This window comes from Anopheles ziemanni, chromosome 2, assembly GCF_943734765.1.
Source record: "Anopheles ziemanni chromosome 2, idAnoZiCoDA_A2_x.2, whole genome shotgun sequence".
Lineage (NCBI taxonomy): Eukaryota > Metazoa > Arthropoda > Insecta > Diptera > Culicidae > Anopheles > Anopheles ziemanni.
Genome location: NC_080705.1, coordinates 3431626 through 3447255, shown reverse-complemented (window position 1 = coordinate 3447255; position 15630 = coordinate 3431626). Strand labels below are relative to the sequence as shown.

Sequence of the window (15630 nt, the reverse complement as noted above, 5' to 3'; positions counted from 1 at the left end):
GACTTGCTCTACTTCCGGATGCAAATGAAATCGGAAAAACATTCAACCCCCCCTTTGTAAGGGCCGTGTGCGTTTTTCGAACCGCACGTTTCACTGACCAAGAGGCCCATTTTCTGTCCGTCTCTCCCATGAGATGGTGTATTCTTTCACCCCGAGCTGACATACATTTGTTTTCCATCGAACGTTGGAAAGGTCCCCCCCATCCCCTCCCCAAACTTCCGCCGGGGCCAGTGTTGTTTTTCCATCATATTCTGACCGACGCAGGTGACGACGCAGGGCCCCTGTCGGTCACCAGGTGGAAAGGAAAAAGGTAACGGTTTTGTAATTACCGACCTTCGCCCGTTACTTCCCGAACCGGAGCGAGTGCGCGCGCGACCCAAAAGGAAAACGGACTGGTTGGGGTGATACGTTCAATCCGATTCTGAACTACTGTTTTTCAGAGTTTTCACTCGACTTTTCTGTGTTGTCGTCTCTGTGTTGAGGCGACCAGGTCAAAACGACACTTGCCAACCGAAACAGGGAACACAGAGAGTGTGTGATCATTTATCATTAGTTTTTCCTGTGTGCGGGAACACTAGAGGGAAAGAAAGGAGGACGCATCGTTAGAGTGGCGAGAGAAACAATGGGAAACAGGTAAATCATTTCGTGTCAGTTATCTAATTTGATTGTCAAGCCTCTTCCGAGCTGGCACGTCATGCTTGACACACTGTTGGGTGATAAATTTGTATGTCACGAATTTGGAACCCGAAAAACATGAAAAATGAAAAGTTACAGCATGGAAATTTTGTTTGTCGGTAGAAAAATATATAAAGTACAACGTAACATAAATTCTAATTTAATTTAATAATTATTCGACACCAAACAAGCACCGGTTGAAAAGGTAGGTCGAACAGGTAAAGATCATTCAACTGTCACTCCGTTACGGGCCGTCAAAAATGGTTATTTTCCGAACCGACCGTGTCTCGAGGCCAAACCGTTTTTCCACCATTCGAAGGCGACTGGCGGAGGGTCGTTTCGTTCACCTCCTTCCTTCACCAGTCATTGACGGGCCACAATTTTTATTCTATCAATTCTTCGTCCCGGCTCCACCCACCACCCTAACCGAATTTGCCCAAACTCCTTGCCCCTATTTATTGCCGAGAGGGTGAACACAACGAGAATCGAGTGTATTTCCACGGTTCAACAGTCGCGCGGGTCGATAGAAATAGCCACCGAGCGGGAAACGACCCCCCCCCCCCCAATTATTGATTATGGCACCCCGTCGTTATTTGGTTGTTTCAGAGCAACAACGCCTGTGCCATAGCAACATTAAGCTTCTTCCGTCGGCTGTGCATTTGAAGGACGAATCAAAAATAGTGTGACGAAGTAAAACAACCCCTCGAATGCTTCACTGAAATAAACACAGTGCAACCAACCTTTCAACTTGTAAGAATACATCATCCGTCTAAGTAACTCACCTGCAAAAAAGAAAAGAAACGAACATTAGAATGATAAGCATAGTGGAGAATGAATTGTTAACATTATTTATTTGTAGGCAAATATTATTAGAAAAAAAAGCAAGAAAGGTAAGAATCGGATCATATTCAATGTTGAACAAGCTACCAACCACAGTAGTACCGTTAGAAGACAGTTAAACATAAACCGATATCGCGGTTTCAACCGCAAATTATGCATTGATCGCTTGACACACATATTTGTAATAGATATAAGAATGGCCCCAAGAAAACACAAAGAAACCATATCGATGGCTATTTTCCTTTACCATTAGCATCGGCAGCCGCACATAAATATTCTCAATCCAATAAAATACTCTCAAGAGAAAGCACATCTTTCAACGAACAAGCAATAAATGCAGAGAACACGCGTTCCTTCCGCCTTCTACTTGAGATCATGTGACACTGGGCAATCGAAACCGCCTTCCAATGATGGACTTTATTTCCCCCCCGGCAACGCGGTAAAATGCAGTAGACGTTCGCTTAGGCCTATTTTAAGCGAGCATCAGTGGCGCGGGAACCGGAAAGAGATCCTCCCATTCTTCGGCGCCATACAAGATCTATTTTTTCTCGCTAGCGACTGTGTGTGTGTGGTAGACATTGGAAATGGTTCGTTTCCAACTTGAAACATTCACGACTCCTAAATGTGCTGTGTTCAAAAATGCTCAAGATCACGCGAAGCTTAAGTACGCAGGCCAACTCCAATGCACCCACTTCAAATGTTGGAGCAAAGCGGTTCATTAAACCCAATGCCACACTTTGACGACAACCTATATCCTTTCCCCCAACCCATAAACATTGCACTATGCATCTTGATCGAGCGGGAAACAGAACAGCCAATCAATAGAAACCCCATCCCTCCCTTTCTTCCAGAAAAAGAATCGCCCCGGACGATACCGCACTACGGTATCGACGGCTACGACCAGAAAAGTGCATGTTACATAATCCCACTGCAATCGGTAAAACAGCATTGATTTACATCGCCTGCCATGCTGGTTCGGTCGACCACAAGAAGCAAGCAGTACTCGTTAACCACACGGATCCAAGCAGAGAGAGAGTCCAACGATCGAGTGCGCGGAAGGATTGATTTACGAGACCACAGAATTAAGGAAACTAGTTGACAACGCTACAGCTAGAGCAAGCGAACGTGAACTTGAGCTCGGATGTGGCCAGGGTGAAGGATGCCTACCAAGAATCAACACCGTCTACTAAAACAAGTTCTCCCACAAACGTACCATCCCACGGAAAGGTAGAATCTTGTGTTCCTCGGGAATTGCAACGGAGCACAATTTAACATCGGACCGTTTTTCTCACGAATAATCTGAGATCACTCGATCTGCTTGGTACAAGATGAATTTTAAATAAGAAAATACGATAAACAAAAAACAACGTAAGAAGGTTTTGTAAGACAATCTATCACTAAAAATGCATGCCAACCTCTATGACCTAACAAAAACACAAAAAAACCAGTTCATTAGGTTCAACATTAGGGTTTCATTGCTTTGGCGATGTGGCTTTTTGAAATGACTTCGTAAATATTTGACAAACAATTAGGAAAGAAAAAGTCCCAGCGGAATACTCAATCGTGTCCCCTTTTGTATCGTCAAAAATAAATCCTCAGGTCTTGTGGGTCGATGATCAATCTCTTCGAATGTCTTTTCGTAAACTTGTTTGGGCTCAAAAATACTATGAGCAACAGAACAGAGCAAGAGGATGGACGGCGGGGGGGAAAACAAGGTAAAAATATATGCAAAACCACAAACCAGCCGTTACGCTAATAAACTCACAAAACGCCACTCCAAGCAGGGGAACATCTTTAACCAAAATACGCTAACCGCACGACGCCAGCAGATAGATGAAGTCATTTATGAAAAGCAGCAGATGAAAAGGGGGGAAAACGGTTATGATTAATTCAAACGGATCCTGCTGGGTTATGCACAGACGAGGTTAAACAAACAAACACCTCTCCCTCTCCCGACAAGCGTCTATTACACTCCTAATGCTGATTGGCAGAAGTGAGAGTTAATGTACTACTAAGCGGACTATTAGCAAAACCTAAATATTATTCACCAAGCTTATCTTCCTCCCAGGACGCTAATGCTGTTCAGCACTTTTCCTCTGGTGAAAAGACATCCATCCCGTCCGGTGAATTTATGTGTTTAAAAATCAATCTTTGTCCAACGAAAATTCACGTTGACTGCGCTGGGAAACAAATCGGGAAAGCTGACAACGGCATAGCTCCAAAACCGGAAATAGAGTTAACTGACACAAAAAACAAAAGCACGTGCGATTGCTTCCGGTCAGTTCACGCTCGTCGTTATCTTCTTCGGGCTTGCAGTCGCATCTTATATCTACGTAGTGAAGTGTTAACATACGATCGAGAGCGAGAGTGTGCTGACGAAAATGCGAAATTACTAGAAGAAAGCCCATCAACTAGCACACACACACACCCAATGAGGCCACCGGAAGGCAATGAGCATCACGAAGGCATGGCTACCATGGGCTATCTCGAATCTGGTGAAACTTTCGTTGTTTTGTGAACCATCTCACACGCAGCCGGAAAGTAGGTCAGTAAAGGAAAAGTGTTCTTTCGTCGTCTCTGTCGTATGATAATCATGTTGCATGATGTTTCCAACAAATTTGAAACCATAAATAAATGTAATGTAATGTTCATGTAAAGACAGGAAAAGGAGGGTTGCATACAACCAATCATAAAACTTACTAGTCTAGTCACAAAACTAGCTAACGTCTCACGGTGTGTCAATTAGTGATCAACATCAGCAGCACTGACTCCGCGTCACTTGATTTCTTCAGCAAACCACCTTGAACCGAGTCTTGTTGGGAAAAAAATTGAATTATATTTCGACGTAAGAAACCTACAGCGACCGGATCCACTCAACAAGCTCGTGGGATCGACACCAAATGAGCGCTGACTTTACGATAACGGGACAACATCGCTTGGACCGTTCGGTGCGCGCTAAAATCGCACTCTTAATTGCATCTTGGACTTGCGCCACCATGCTGCTCACGTTTTTGCACCTGGCGTGTATTCTCGATCGAGCTTTCCGATGGCGAAGTAAACACATTAATGCCAAAAACCGGTACCGGCAACTCACCGTCGCCGCTGGGAACACAAACCGTCGGCGAGAGAACTTTCCTCCAGCGACAAATCGACAATGATTGAACTCAATTAACTTTCCCTTCGCTGGGCGCACGCTTCGTCTTATCGGGTTGTACAAAATGTGTGTGCGTGTGTGTGTGTAGACAAAACCAACGAATGGTTAAGCCTCTTCCCCGCTCCACCTGAACGTCCGATCCTATCGAGACATCTTTCATTGCCAAACTCTCTACGATCGTTCCCAGCTGGTCCGTCGACCAGACCCCGTGTCACGATCAGTTCCGCGATGACAACATCGGCGCTGCCTCCTGCTTGGGTCATCCAATTTTGCTAATAATAACGCACACTCGCCAGACAGTTCCCTCCCACAGAGTAAGCCCGCGGCATGGCCACCACTTGACACGCGTAGCGCTATCCGAAACTGTCGCGACGAAGCAGTGACCTCATCTGAAAAGTTGAAGATCGTCGCACGAAGACGTAACGCACCCAAGACAATAATGGTGGACAGTTTCGCGGACCTCACCCATACTAAGCGCATAATTTATGGGACTCGCTGAAATAAATTGAAACGATAACGATACCGCTTCCCTCACTATAGCATAACGCGACTCGTGACAGTCACGTTTAGTTACTTACTTAATGGGGTGCGTAAGTAGAACAGCGGGGGTCCGTGACAGCCGAGTGGTAGCGCCGGTTAGAAAGTCGGCCCATGAGCGTCGGGGCTCACCACCTCGACGGCGTGGGTTCGAATCCCAACCGAGACCGGACCCTCTCCTGTACGAGAGGACTGACTATCCACGTACAACAGGGAAATAAGTCTCGTAAGCCCTTAACGGGCAGGCATGACCAAGAGGTCGTTACGCCAAGAAGAAGAAGAAGAGAAGAAGTAGAACAGCGAGAAAAGTGATAGGGAACTTCACCGATAGCTAGCATATTTCTCTCATATTAACATTCATATTCAATTCCATTCAGAGATATAGCAAAAATTGCGTTGGAAAAGTTTTAGTGTTAATGGTAGTTACGATCTACAATTGTGCCTACGATTTAGATTGTAAATAAAGGATAACATTGATGTGCACAGTAGATAAATGCCCTAGCCATTTAGCTGCTTTCACAAACAACAGAACGCAAGGTCATTAACCTGTTATTATATCATTACAATTCATATAAACACAAAATAAAAGCTTTACCTAAATGGCAACATCTGGACGGTTCACTGAACAATTTAAATATAAGCTTAAGTTTGTGATTGAATGAAAACTGATGCCATGAATTAGTTACTACGTAAGCTATAGACTAGAAAACAGCATGTGGTTCGCAGAAATATGGAGAGATTCCATTTAGAGTATAATTTCAGCAAGAAGTTAAGTACATCCAAATCAAAACAATTATTCCCTTTCCCAGCACTTATTAGTTGATGAAATATGCAATATTTTTGTTTACACAATCATACACAAGAGACAAATTATACATTTACAGAATACGGTAGTAAAAACGGGAATTGTAAACTCGCATTTGCAGGGTTTCTTCCGACGGTTATTATCTTCATCTTGTTCATTGAGCATTTATTGATCAACTGTTTTTGCATTGAGCATTTGTTGATCAATTGTGCTTGTTGAACGTCAGTTGTGGCACGCCTGTTCTACTGTTCACAAGTCAGTTATCGTTTCAGAAATGAAGTTTCTCGAAATTCAAGACCCTTTGGAAGTACTACCAGTTGGTTGCCGATTGCTTGCTCTCTACGATCTAGACCGTGGAAACACATTTAAGTACCTTTACTGGGCGCAGTGTATTTTCTTCTTCTTTACTGATGTTGTGACGAGATTTTTGGTTGAATTTGATAGCACGATTACCGTTGTACGCGTTGGCTCGGAATTGGTGTTTGTGTTTTATTTAGGATCTCAAATATTGGGTCTATACTTCAGAAAAGACAGCCTATATCAGTTCGTAGATATGGTTCAAGAATGTTTGGCGAAGTCATACTCCGAGGGCGTTGTAGAATATTTTACAAAAACCAACATAAAGATCAACCAGTCTTCAGTGACATACTGCAAATTTTATCTGGGAATATTCGTCGCCTATGTAGGAATGCCATTGATTGGAACATGCAATGTAGTTCTCCGGAACGCGCGCAACCAGTCCGCCGAGCAAGAAGACTTCGTTATCCCATCGGAGATGAAGTATGGGTTTTCTGGCAGATCATTTCATTGACCTTTATTCAAAAAGCACGCTTCTGTTCCATTTCAGCTTTTATTACCTGGATATTCACAATAATCTGCTACACTATACGGTATACTTTGTTGCAATCATCTTACTCACAGTGATTGGGGCAATGGTACTTTGCATTAAGGACGTCATGGATTTCTCCTTTATTCGATACACATCGATGATGTTCACACTTACTGCAATGCAGATCCGAGAGTTACATGGCACAATCAAGCAGTCGCAACTCAACGCCGTTATTAGGACTCACCAAGAGACTTTAAAATGTTTTGACTACTTGCAGAAAGCACTGAACCTCGCTGTATTGTTCCAATTTGCATTCTGCAGTGTTATCTGGTGTCTTATGCTACTCTATATCCTCATGATGGTAGCTTATAGATGCTCCACGGCAATTGAACAGTTAAAAATTCACAACACATTGCATCACATTACAGGGATTCGATGCGAAAATTATCAACGTTTCAATTTTACTGATGTTGCTAACCTGTGGAACATATGCTTACTGCCAACTAGCAACGGAGCTCACAGAAACTGTAAATATTAGCCCATCGTGCTTGGTCGAATCGATTCACTACAACCCTCATTTCCATCCACAGAGTCTCGAAGTTCTGAGAGCATTGGAGGAGCTGTCCTGGTATGAGCAATCACTTCCCGTTCAAAAGGGAATCCTCTTCATGATACAAAGCGCGCAACGCCCAATCGTACTAACGGCAGCCAAACTCATTCCCATCAACATTGCCCAGTTTAGCGAGATTGTAAAGAAGTCGTACTCGGTATACGTTGTGCTGAAGGATATTTTCTAATTGCATGCCTGGACATGTTTCGTCATACACACAGTCTCACTCTCTTATCCTTAATCGTAGACTTGCACTCGTCAATCACTCCAAGCAAGGCGCAACTGCTAATCAATCCGTCACGTTTGTCATCAACAATACCCGTCAGGAAGGTTCCTAGACAAACATAAGTAGAGAGGTAGTAGTATTAACCGCATTACATTCTTACTCATCAATTAATCGACCGCGAGATGTAACATTCTAAGTTCAAAAAGTTCTAAAAAGTTTTTTATCCAAAAATAAATGAAAATGCAACATAAAAATTATAGTAATATTTTATGTCAATTCTTTGAGAAGCTAAGTTTTTGCTAAGCCTTCAAAAATCGTTGGTTTAATCAATGTTTTGAGCAAATTTTATTAAAAATTGTTCTAAAAAAGTGTGCTAAAAATTCTTGGCAGTCAACGTGTTAATGGGATGCGTTAGTAGAACAGCGAAAAAAGTGACAGGGAACTTCACCGATAGCTAGCAAATTTTCTCATATTAACATTCATATAATTCCAGTCAGAAATACAGCAAAAATTGCGTTGGAAAAGTTTTAGTGTTAATGGTAGTTACGATCTACAATTGTGCCTACGATTTAGATTGTAAATAAAGGATAACATTGATATGCACAGTAGATAAATGCCCTAGCCATTTAGCTGCTTTCACAAACAACAGAACGCAAGGTCTTTTACCTGTTATTATATCATTACAATTCATATAAACACAAAATAAAAGCTTTACCTAAATGGCAACATCTGGACGGTTCACTGAACAATTTAAATATAAGCTTAAGTTTGTGATTGAATGAAAACTGATGCCATGAATTAGTTACTACGTAAGCTATAGACTAGAAAACAGCATGTGGTTCGCAGAAATATGGAGAGATTCCATTTAGAGTATAATTTCAGCAAGAAGTTGAGTACATCCAAATCAAAACAATTCTTCTCTTCCCCGGCACTTATTAGTTGATGAAATATGCAATATTTTTGTTGACACAATCATATACAAGAGACAAATTATACATTTACAGAATACGGTAGTAAAAACGGGTATTGTAAACTCGCATTTGCAAGGTTTCTATCGGAGGTTCTTATGTTCATCTTGTTCATTGAGCATTTATTGATTAACAGTGTTGTGCTTGTTGAACGTCAGTTGTGACACGCCTGTTCTACTGTTCACAAGTCAGTTATCGTTTCAGAAATGAAGTTCTTCGAAATTGAAGACCCTTTGGAAGTACTACCAGTTGGTTGCCGATTGCTTGCTCTCTTCGGTCTAGATCGTGGCAACACATTTAAGTACCTTTACTGGGCGCAGTGCATTTTCTACTTCTTTAGTAACGTTTTTACGAGATTTTTGGTTGAATTTGATAGCACGATAACCGTTGTACGCGTTGGCTCGGAATTGGTATTTGTATCTTACTTAGGGTTGCAAATATTGGCTCTATACTTTAGAAAAGACAGCCTATATCAGTTCGTAGATATGGTTCAAGAATGTTTGGCGAAGTCATACTCCGAGGGCGTTGTAGAATATGTTACAAAAACCAACGTAAAGATCAACCAGTCTTCAGTGACATACTGCAAATTTTATCTGGTAATGGGAAGCGCTTATTTGGCAATGCCATTGACTGGAACATGCATTGTAATTCTCCGGAACGCGCGCAACCAGTCCGCCGAGCAAGAAGACTTCGTTATCCCATCGGAGATGAAGTATGGGTTTTCTGGCAGATCATTTCAAGTACCTTGATTTAAAAAGCACTGTTCCATTTCAGCTTTTATAACCTGGATATTCACAATAATCTGCTACACTATACGGTATACTTTGTTGCAATCATCTTACTCACAGTGCTTGGGGTAATCGCATTTAGCATTAAGGACGTCATGGATTTCTCCTTTATTCGATACACATCGATGATGTTCACACTTACCGCAATGCAGATCCGAGAGTTACATGGCCCCATCACTCAGTCGCAACTCAATGCCGTTATTAAGTCTCACCAAGAGACTTTAAAATGTTTTGACCAATTGCAGAAAGCACTGAACTTCGCTGTATTGTTCCAATTTGCATTCTGCAGTGCTATCTGGTGTCTTATGCTGCTCTATATTCTCACGATGGTAGTTTATAGAAGCTCTACAGCAATCGAACTGATAAAAATTCACAACTCTTTATATTACTTTACAGGGTTTCGATGCGAAAATTATCAACGTTTCAATTTTGCTGACGATGCTAACCTGTGGAACATATGCTTACTCCCAACTAGCAACGGAGCTCACAGAAACTGTAAATATTAGCCCATCGTGCTTGGTCGAATCGATTCACTACAACCCTCATTTCCATCCACAGAGTCTCGATGTTCTGAGAGCATTGCAGGAGCTATCCTGGTATGAGCAATCACTTCCCGTTCAAAAGGGAATCCTCTTCATGATACAAAGCGCGCAACGCCCAATCGTACTAACGGCAGCCAAACTCATTCCCATCAACATTGCCCAGTTTAGCGAGATTGTAAAGAAGTCGTACTCGGTATACGTTGTGCTGAAGGATATTTTCTAATTGCATGTCCGGACACGTTTCGTCATACACACAGTCTCACTCTCTTATCCTTAATCGTAGACTTGCACTCGTCAATCACTCCAAGCAAGGCGCAACTGCTAATCAATCCGTCACGTTTGTCATAAACAGTACCCGTCAGGAAGCTTCCTAGACAAACATAAATAGACAGAGAGTAGTATTAACTGCATTACATTAAACGTAGCAGAGCTGTACCAAACATCCTAGTGATAAACGAGATTGTAGTAGCTTAAGAAAATGCTGGCAGTGTTTGAGCCACTCATTGATCCACTCGAAGTGGTACCCCTACCGCTAAAACTATATCGCAGTGTTGGTGTGAGCCGGCAACGTAAGGACCGCCGGCGACTTTATGCTGTACTATCTTATGTGGCAGTGTGCTTTTTCATTCCCAAAATATGTCTGGGATACGACAACATCCCTCAGGGATTCCGAGGGATAGCGGAGTGCGTGTTCGCTTCAAACACCTGTATTCCATTGGTTTTTCTCCCGTTTAAACTGGACAAATTCGAGGAACTCATCCAAGGGTTGAAGCTTTGCGTACAAGCCGGTAAGTAGTGGAGTATTTCGACATTGGTATCCTACACATAAATCTTCATACTTGTCTTTTACAGTCCGCGAATCCGAGGAGTTCACGCACATCATCGTGCAGTTAAACATCGCAATTCAGAAGTTTACTAAGTATTACTTCCTTTTCACCATTTTCATCGTGATCGCCATGACCGTGAGTACTCTCTGCGGGGTTGCTTACATCTACTTTTCGAGTACCATCGAACAGGTCTTGTACATTCCGCTCATGATGGAGTACCGCTTCTACGCCCTGGACCCCCATCGCAACATACATCACGCCTTTCTGCACACCTTGCTGCTGATGCCAACGCTGTACATTCTTGTGGTGGCCTTCACAGCCAAGGCGGGTGCATTTTTTGGCTCAATTCGCTTCTGCTCGACGATATTTCAAATTTTGAATCTCAAGATCGAACAGATGCGATACATCTCCGGCTCGGACCGTTACTTGAATGAGCTGAAAAACGTCATCAAATTGCATCAGCTGACGATCAATTGCACGGAGCTGCTGCAGGATATCCTCATGTACATACTGCTGGCTCAATTCACCGGGTGCGTGCTCGTGTGGTGCTTTTTCCTGTATTATGTTATGATCAGCGTAAGTGTACGTCATACTTGAACGACCTATTTGACAACTAACTGTACTTCAATGTATGTTTCTTTTAACATAAGGGCTTAACCTCGGATGGCATTACAACGATTATAATGCTGCTATCGTTTTCATTGGATACTTTAATATTCTCCATTCTTGGAAACGATCTCTCCATTAAGGTATGTGTTTAAATTGTATTTCCATCCTTCCTGGATCGAATATTGATGTTTTTGTATTTACGTTCCTCTTCCTACGTAATCCTGACCCACTGCAAGGCCGAGCAAATAAGTTCCTCGGTGTACGCTACCAATTGGTACGAGCAGCCTGTACAGATACAAAAACTAATCATCCCGATTGTGCAAAAGGCACAACGAAAAGTGGGCATTACTGCAGCGAAATTCTACTACGTCGATGTCAATCGATATGGAAAGGTGAGAGGTCTCAGTCGGATGCGCACTTGCGTAGTTTCCCTTCCGAGCGAATTAATATTTGAACACCGTTCTTGCAGAATCTAAAGACTGCTTATTCGTTTTACCTAATATTAAAGGACATCCTTTAAGAAACCCCAAGTGAAGCTCACGTTCATCAAATAGTGCCTTATAGTGCGGACGTCTAATTACACACTGCGTGCCATCAAAGAAAAACACATCACTGTTATTAGAGTTGAACGTTTGAAGTGAGTGAGTGGAATATATCATAGAATAGTATTGACGCAAGGGAGCACCATATTTCATCGGAGCACGGTAATCAGGACTCGTCTACGCTCGTCATCGGTTTGTGCTACGTGAAGTTTTTTCAATACGCCGCAAGTAAACAGTGTTCTTTTTTAAAACCATGTTTCATTACGGTGGTCATAGCTTGTGCTTATACATAATAGAATCAAATTAAATACCCCTATGCCAACGAGCACAACGTACAAAAACCATCCATTTGCAGATATATCTCAATCTGATTTCAATTTGGATTATCAGTACAGCGACAACAATCACGAAACAAGGAAATCATGGGTTTCTTTACAATCAACAAACCTCCAGGCGTTCCACACGTTGTGTTGAAGCTACTTCGACTAGTTGGTGTGTCAGGGACTTCAAAACACCGGTACCTCTACGTACCCATGTTTCTAGCCTTTCTTCTCGTCATTGCCATTCCGAAGATCGCCTTTGGATATCCGGATTTTAAATCATCTATAATCGGAGTGGCGGAGTTGTTCTTCCAAACGAACAGATTCGTTGGAGTGTTACTGCTTGTGTTTTACAACGATACTCTCAAAGAACTTGTACGGAATGCGGAATTTTTCGCCAAGGAAGGTAACTCCAAGAGATGTAAGAAAATATTCTGTACCGCTAATTACTCCTCTTCTTGTTACAGCCTTGGAAGAGTGTGGCCTTGTTAGTCGTTATCTTCTCACCGAGGATACACGAATCAATAAAATCACCCGATTGTACCTCACAGCGTTACTAGTGCCCGCAAACTTCTACAGCTATTCGCCTATCTTATCCACCCTTTGGAAGTACTACAATGCTCCAGCTAACTGTACAGACGTCGAATTTATACTGCATATGGAAGAAAACTTCTATGGACTAGACATTCGAACATCGCTCAGTCATTACCTGATTTTTGGAGCCATCATGGTGCCGACGGCTTTTCTGTGTGCCATTGTCGGTACTGCCAAGCTCGTGTCCATCCTGAGCCTCATCAAGTACTGCACCCTCTACTTTAAACTGGTCACTCGCAAGATCGAGGACACCGCTGGAAAACAGCATTTTTCCCACGAGCTGCGATCGATTGTGAGAATGCACGAAGGAGCGCTTACCTGTGCCGGGCTACTCAAAGAGCTTACAGCACCGATTCTACAGCTTCAACTGATTCTGTGCGTTTTGGTGTGGAGTTCCATGCTACTCTACTTTACAGTATCGGTAACCAAACACTAGTGTTGAAATCGGAGTGCAAACACGTTAAACTGCATGTTCCTTTTCATTTGCAGGGATTCGACACTCAGTTCATTAACTTGTTCGTACTATTTCTTTTTGACACAACCGAAACTTTGGGATACTGTTACCTCGGGAACCAACTTTCCGATGAGGTATGTCTATGTTTGTTGCTACTTGTGGTGTTTTGTGCAGTATATCTATTACCAACTTTTAACCAGAGTGCACACGTGGCTCAAGCTGTCTATGAAAACAACTGGGAAACCCGAGGTCCTGCTGTACAGAAAGACCTCCAGCTAATTCTGCTTCGAGCGCAAAAACCGATTGGCATTACCGCGGGAAAGTTTTGCTACATGAACATGGTGCAATTTGGAGAAGTGAGTACAACAAGCGCAATTTTTCCTGAAGAACCATCCTTTTAACACACACTTTATTTAAACCTACTGCTTACAGATTGTCAAAAGAACTTATTCATTTTTCGTCATTCTAAGAGACGTACTGTAGATTCAACGCTTTGTGTTGAAGTTTGAGCTGCTAAACACTAATAATTCATGCTTGAAGGCAAAATACATTACCTAGATTGTGTGTGATTCAATATTTATAGTAGGATCTGTTTGCACTAGCGGTTTGTCAATAAAATATCAAACAAATCAAAAGGTAGTGTTACTAGGTACAGCGAAAACGATTGTCTTTCTGCATAAATTGGAAAGAAATTATAGTTTCATGCGCAATAAGTGAATCTTTTGAAGTTCTTCTATCAATAGACAGAGGAATCATTTCAATCGAGGTACTAACTCACTGATAAAATCAGTCTACATCCGAGGAAATAAACGTGAAGTCGCAAGTTTTCAAGGTGAACGTTCATTTACCAAATACTGACATGTTTAGTTTCAACATCAACAAACCTCCAGGCGTACCCCATCTTGTGTTGAAGATCCTCAAACTTGGAGGCATATCTGGAACTCCAAACGAACGCTACCGATATGTTCCTATCTTTCTTATATTTACGCTTGTGATAGCGGTGCCGAAGATATTTTTTGGATACGCTGACTTTGAATCAACGATTATTGGTCTTGCGGAACTCTTTTTTCAGATCAATAGTTTTGTCGGACTTCTTCTATTTCTATTGCAAAACGATAATATCCACGAGTTTATTCGCTGTAGCCAATCGCTGGTTGATGATGGTAAGGATGTCACATGAAAGTGTCAGACAAACGTTAAAGGGATTATATCAATTATTCGTTATATTTGATACAGTGTACAACGAACATCATCCGAGCATTGTGGGACATCTAAGATTGAAGCACAACCTTATTCACAAGGCTACCAAATTCTACACCATTGCCGTGTTTGGTGCAGTCAACTTTTATATACTCTCCCCTATTATAGCTACTCTTTGGTCATACTATAACTTACAATACAACAACACCACCATGGTGTACACTATCCATCTCGAAGAGAACTTCTACAATGTGCCAATACGAACGTCTCTGTTGGAGTATCTGATGTTCAGTTTTTGTATGATTTGGACGTGCTACATATGTGCCTATGCCGGATGTATTAAATTGATGACCACATTCAATCTCATAAGCTACTGCATCGTCTACTTCCACTTGGTGGTGATCAAGATTGAAGAATCGACACGCACAAACTGTATTCGAGATAACGAAAAATCAATTATTATAATGCACTGTAAGGCACTGCGTTGTGCAGAGCTTATGATAACGATCACGGCACCTGTACTTCTGCAGCAGCTTATTCTCTGCGTACTCATCTGGAGCTCTATGCTACTCTATTTTACCGTTGCGGTAAGTACTTCAAAAACCACATACTGACCGTTTTGTGGAAAATACAATTCCTTTCCTTTGTAGGGATTCAGCTCGGCTTTTATGAACTTGTTCATTCTTTTTCTTATAACTACATTGGAATCATTTGGATGTTGCTATTTGGGCACTCAGCTTTCATCTCAGGTGAAACTTTTTCAATCTACAAACATTATCTGTTTACAAACAATTTTTCAAATTTCTTCGAATGGATATAGAGCGCACAAGTAGCACGAGCTATTTACGATTGCAAGTGGGAACAGCAACCTCCGGACACCATGAAGAACCTTCAGTTGGTTCTCCTTCGAGCCCAGAAACCCGTTGGTGTAACAGCCGGAAAATTTTGCTTCATGAACATGGAACAGTTTGGAAAAGTATGTACCAATCGATAACGATTATGGATACGTTTTTATTTATTTTTTCGTTTCTATTTCGCAGCTTTTAAAAACTACATACTCTATTTACGTTATCTTAAAAGATCAATATTAAATTAAATTTGCTGCAACTT

At 41.9% G+C, this 15630-nt stretch overlaps 2 protein-coding genes across 2 annotated transcripts in view; one reads left to right on the top strand and one right to left on the bottom strand.

Annotated features, from left to right (window-relative positions):
- The window catches only part of LOC131294876 (klarsicht protein), a 114626-nt gene that overhangs the window by 70111 nt on the left and 28885 nt on the right, over nt 1-15630 (bottom strand). The gene's annotated exons all lie outside the window — the stretch shown is intronic.
- LOC131294877 (odorant receptor 7a-like) lies at nt 6947-7637 on the top strand. Its single transcript, XM_058322930.1, has 3 exons — nt 6947-7201; nt 7269-7367; nt 7431-7637. The coding sequence occupies exons 1-3, from the start codon at nt 6968-6970 to the stop codon at nt 7635-7637; spliced, it is 540 nt and encodes a 179-aa protein (XP_058178913.1). The 5' UTR covers nt 6947-6967.